The sequence below is a fragment of the Eumetopias jubatus genome, unplaced genomic scaffold (genome assembly GCF_037043125.1).
Source record: "Eumetopias jubatus isolate StellerSeaLion01/CBP00866 unplaced genomic scaffold, mEumJub1_p1.0 scaffold_1, whole genome shotgun sequence".
NCBI classification, from domain to species: Eukaryota; Metazoa; Chordata; class Mammalia; order Carnivora; family Otariidae; genus Eumetopias; species Eumetopias jubatus.
The window spans coordinates 47,805,724-47,811,723 of record NW_028274807.1 but is presented as its reverse complement, the minus strand read 5'-3'; the positions used below and the strand labels follow the sequence as shown (position 1 = coordinate 47,811,723).

Genomic DNA, 6,000 nt, shown 5'->3' with positions numbered 1-6,000 from the left:
TTATCTTGAATGCTGGGTGGAATTCTTCACTTCATTCAGGTGAGAATCTATTGAATCATAGAAAAACTATCAAATCCATTACCCCTGATGATGATAAACAACAGGTTTTACCTGATTCTTAGTCTTGAGCAAAATATAGTGAGGGAGACTTTCTGGGAGGACTGAGTAATAGAGGAAAGAAACAGAATAAGCAAAACTTAACGTGAGTTGTACAAAAAGAGGATTACAAAAGGTAATGGTTTCACTGTCTAGATGCTTGAGTCTGCTTGGTCACTTTCAGAGAATGTCGTCTCTTCTACAATTACAGATGTCTCCAGCAGCCTGAAGCGTTCACTTAGGGCTGGAAACGACCTGAGCATGTTATACATCCTTACACGCAGCCTCAGGCAAGCCACTGAGGGCAGCAACCTCACTCTCCCCTTGGACTGCGACAGCGACTTCAACATTTTGGAAACTTCTCTCTGGAAGATTTTTGTTTTGACAGTGTAGAGGATAAAAATTTGTAATCCCTGGCAGATAGAATAAAAGTTTAATGTTAGATCAGCATTGAGATACAGAATCAGGGAAGAGATTTATTTTACTTTGCCACCCACCCTTCTCATCATGCACAACAACTCCCCAACTCGAGTTTACATCTGCAGCAGCTGAGCACTTTGTTGTCTCAGAGGGCTGAGGTGACGTTATTCTACTATGGAAAGTGCTACATGTAAGCAGTAGAGTTTGAAGACCTGAATTCAGATCCCAGTTCACCACATGTTGGCTGTTATCACCGAGAGGCGCTCTCTCTTGCTGACACCAATGGGGTGTCCCTACAATTCAACTGAATTCTGATACTAACAACCCGAGAGTTAGTGTCAGATTCCACAGGTTAAGTCTCAGTCCTATGACTGCCTTCACTTCAGATGCTAGTCAGAAATATTGGGTCCCCACATTACCCCTACTTCTGTTTGACTTGACAGCAAAGTCGGGAGTTCCCACAACCCACCTCCCTGCTTCAGGTTTGATAATTTGCTAGAACTACTAACAGAACTCAGAAAAGATCTTTATCTTTACCTACTGTTACCTGTTTATTATAGAGGATACAACTCAGGGACTGCCAAATGGAAGAGATCCTGGAACAACGTATGGAGGAAGGTGCACCACCTTCCTGGCTCTTCAATATGTTCACCAACCTGGAAGCTCTCCAAACCCCTTCATTTAGGGGTTTTTACGGAGGTTCCATTATATGGGTTTGGTAATTATATCATTAGCCATTGGTGACTGACTCAATCTCTTGCCCCTCTCCCCTTCCTTTCTTCAGTTTCTGAAAGAGGTAGATGCACTGTGGGTCACTTAATTCTTCTTCCAGTTCTAACATTCTCTGATTGTACAGTTCTTGGCATTTTAGTAACATAACTAAAAATTTCGTGCATTTAAGAAAAAAAAATTGTAAGCACTTCTATTCATTGCTTTTCTGTCCTTTTGATTCTGATACAAAGATCAGATGTGCATGAGAAATTAATCCACAAAAGACTGAATACATTTTCTGTACACTTTTAAAATGAAAACTGCCCCTTAATGAAGTCCTGTTGGTATCAGACACTGCTTTTCATTTAATCCTCATCATTTGATCCTAACACCAACCCTATAATAAGCCTTACTATCCCCATGTTACAAATGAGAAAACTATAGCTCAGCTAAATTAAGTAACTTGCCTAAGATTACCCAACCAGGAATCACCGGAGTCTGGAGTTGGACTCAACTCCATTTGGTTCCAAAACTCTTCCAGCCAACATCCTACTCTGCCTCTTGCTTGAACTGCAATAGAAGGATATTATAAAGTATATGACAGCATCTAAGAGTCCCCCATTAATTTCTCATTAACATCCTTTGTTGGAAATAACAGACTAAATGACATCTGTAGTTGAGTAACAGTATTGTGCCAATGTTCACTTCTTTTTTTTTTTTTTAAGATTTTATTTACTTATTTGCGAGAGAGAGAATGAGAGACAGAGAGCACGAGAGGGAAGAGGGGCAGAGGGAGAAGCAGACTCCCCGCCGAGCAGGGAGCCTGATGCGGGACTCGATCCCGGGACTCCAGGATCATGACCTGAGCTGAAGGCAGTCGCTTAACCAACTGAGACACCCAGGCGCCCCGCCAATGTTCACTTCTTGATTTTGATGATGTACAAGGGTTATAGAAGATACTATCATTAGGGGTGTGCCTGGGTGGCTCAGACGGTTAAGCAGTTGCCTTTGGCTTAGGTCATGATCCCAGGGTCTGAGGATCGAGTCCCCATCAGGCTCCTTGCTCAGTGGGGAGCCTGCTTCTCCCTCTCTCTCTGCCTGCTGCTCCCCCTACTTGTGCTCGCTCTCTTTCTCTCTCAAATAAATAAATAAAATCTTTAAAAATAAATAAATAAATAAAATTTTTTTAAAAAGATATTATCATTGGGAGAGCTGGGAAAAGACTACCTGGGAACTCTATACTATTTTTGCAACTTCTTGTTTTAAACTATTTAGAAATAAAAAGTTACTTTAAAAAATCCATGATATCTCCAGATTAGCATCTCTAGGGCCCAAGCCTTATAAGGATCTATTTCTAGAATCATATCCTATGAATACTATTGTAGGATACTCTGGTGCTCTGGTAAGATCACCCAAAGACCCTGAGACTTTAACTAATAAAATCAATACATATTGGCAAGAGACGGACCAGTTCTCTGACCAAAAACAGGAAGATTAACTTGATCATTATCCAACAGGTGGTATTTACTCCTCTGATGAAGGCCTTGATGACACAAGGAAGGATGCATAGGGACATAGGTTTCAGAAGGGCAAAACTGGTCACTGGCCATCCTGATGTTCAAAGGAGAGAGATTTATTTTGAGGACGTGAGAAATCTGGTCCTCTTTGTGGAGTACACTCTTTCATATTTAATTCTATGGCAAAGACAGACTGGATAAAATCTCCGGTTGTGCGACTATTAGGAAAAGACCTAGACCATGGAGAATTCATAAAGACACCATCCTGTGAAACTGTGTACTTCTATACTCCCTAAAATCCCAAAGATGTTATTGAAAAACACAAAATGTATGGATCAAACTAATTCTCACTAGTACAAATATCAAATTTTGCTTTTTAAGTAATATCTATAGCATTTAGTAAATGTCTGTTAGAATTATAGCATTCTAAATCTAGAAGGAGCCTTATGTGTAAACTAGTCACTTTAGTGTACATGAAAATCAAATCCTTGTTTAAAGTGAAGATTTCTAGCTCTTACCACATAGATTCTGACTGAGTAGGAAAGGGATGAAACCCAGGAATAAGCATTTTAAAATACTATGTAAATTCTCACATAGGCAATAATAGTCAGACCCACTTTGAAAAACACAGCACCAATTTTAACACCCCCCCCCTCCATTTTATATTTTACATACCTCACTCAGACAGATTGTATGACTTTTCTAAAATCATATGATCATTAATGGTAAAGCTGGAAGACAGCCTAAATCTCCTTTTAGCCCAGTGCTCTTGCCATTTGGCCACCCTCAATTTTACCAGATAGTATTAACATTTTGTAATGAGCCTCTATTTTATAATGTGCCCCTCACATGCATAGAGGAGAGAGTATCCTTGATTATACCTCCTCCAGGTACTTTTCCATATTCCTCATCACTCTAGGCAACAAACTCATGGGTCAACTGGCAATCCAGACTAAGATTATCCTATTTATTTCCCTTCTGGGGAGTTTCAGTTGGGTGTTAACAACAGTGAAAAACTGCCTTATATTCATTTAAATTTAGTGGCAGGCACATTTCCATTGCTTGAGGCAATAATTCTCAAAAGACACTGGAGAGGGCCACCAGGAATAGAGGGTGAGGTGCTTACAAACATTAAATGTGGTAGTTACAATTTATTTTTTTTATAAACTATTTCTTTTTTTTTTTTAAAGATTTTATTTATTTATTTGAGAGAGAGAGAGAGAGAGCATGAGAGGGGGTTGGGTCAGAGGGAGAAGCAGACTCCCTGCTGAGCAGGGAGCCTAATGTGGGACTCCAGGATCATGACCTGAGCCGAAGGCAGTCGCTTAAGCAACTGAGCCACCCAGGCACCCTGGTAGTTTCAATTTAAACAGCCAAGCAGCTCCCCGTGCTGCACTATACAGACTCCTCGACATTTGTGGTCCAAATTCATCTAATGCTCTTTCCAATAGTTTCCATTTTGTATCAAAGACTTGTCTCCTCAGTGATATTTGACCAGAGCCCAAAACAACCAACATGATACCAACTTCCCACAGTGGTTACTACTCCCAGTGACAACAAGACAATCATCAAACACTGCAGTTGCTTCACAAAATATTAGACAAGTATAGCCCATCCTGATATCAAACATCCTGATTATCTACAATGAAAGATACACATGAGCATGTTTCTTGCATGAGAAAACTGGAAATCTAGTTAAGGAGATGAGACTTGAATGTATAAAAAGTTAATTTTTGAGTACAAGAAGAAAAGGGACAAATGAACTTAGAAAATTACAATAATTCTACTTAATTTGATAAATTATATTTATTAATTTAATTCATAGTAAAATTAATAAAGTTAGAATTAAAGTCATCACTTCAAGAGTTTAAAGCCTCTAAGTAAATAATCTATGTGGATTATACCAATGTCAGTTTCCTAGGTTTGACAATGTATTATAGTTACATAAGATGTTATCATTGAAATAGCTGGGTGAAGGGTACATAAGAACTCTCTGTACTATTTTTGTAACTTCCTAGGAGTCCAAAACTATTTTTTTTAATTTTAAGGAATTGCATAAGAATGGGCATAAAAAACAAAAGGAGAATTTTGACCTTTTTGCACAACACAAAATCTTAGTAAGTCTATAGAATTTCAATTAAAAAAAAGATTACTGCCAAGAATTAAATGCCAAGCTAATTGGTGGTTCATGTGTCATGATACCTAAAGAAAAATTACCAGGTAGGAAAGTCCTCATTCATATTTATCAGCTACCTATTAAACAATTACTCAAAAATATACTAATGAGAGATTCATTAAAATTAAAAAGTCAAAATAACAGGACATTTCAATATAAAAGGACTAGCAAAAGGCATTGAGACTATTTAAGCATAAGAAATTGTAGGCATGTCAACTATACTTCAATAAAAAGAATTTTTTAAAGAAAAGAAAATGCAATTGAGATAATTATCAAATATAATCCAATCTCTTGAAAGAAAATAACGTAGACACTCTAATTTAACAACAATAATTGCAGAGTAAATTTTAAGTTGTACCAATAAACCGAGAGACCAGAAGCAACAGCTACACTGTGTTAATGTTTTTACCTCAAAAAGGGAGGAGTCAATATATATTGTTTTATTCTGGAAATTGAAAATTGTATCTTACAAAGCTGTAGTAATGTTTAATAAACAAAGATAATAATTAACAGAATGAAAATGTCCCAATAATTAAAGAAGGCTAAGTAAAAGAATGCATAATTTTTGAGCACAATATATATAAAACTTAGGAAGAAATGGATTGATGTGAAAAAAGAATAAGATGACAGAATAAGATCAAACATATTAGTTTGACAGCTAACATTCAGCTAAATAGCTAAAAGGTTAACTTTTTTAATAAAATGGAAAAACAATGAGAAAATGATTCAAAAAAAAACAAATCTAGGAGCACCTGGGTGGCTCAGATGGTTAAGCATCTGCCTTCAGCTCAGGTCCTGGGATGGAGCCCCATGTTGGGCTCCCAGCTCAGCAGGGAGTCTGCTTCTTCCCCTTCCTCTGCCTCTCCCCCTGCTCGTGCTCTCTCTGTCTCTGTCTCTGTCTCTCTCTCAAATAAATAAATAAAATCTTAAAAATAATAATAAAAATTAAAAAATAAATAAAAAATTAAAAAACACAAATCTAAATATATGGGATCTAAAATGAGGTAAGTCAAAATCACAGTGCCACAGAAAGCTTAAAGATAAAAAAAACTGTATAAATAGATAAGATCAAAGAAAAAC

The 6,000-nt window shown here is 37.3% G+C and overlaps 1 protein-coding gene across 2 annotated transcripts in view; it reads right to left on the bottom strand.

Moving 5' to 3' along the window:
- Positions 1–248: 248 nt before the first annotated feature.
- ADGRG7 (adhesion G protein-coupled receptor G7) overlaps positions 249–6,000 on the bottom strand; it is a 64,476-nt gene continuing 58,724 nt past the window's right edge. For both annotated transcript variants that reach the window (XM_028119242.2, XM_028119243.2), the window contains exon 16: positions 249–509. In XM_028119242.2, the coding sequence (XP_027975043.1) occupies positions 249–509 (261 nt within the window). The remainder of the gene's footprint in view (positions 510–6,000) is intronic.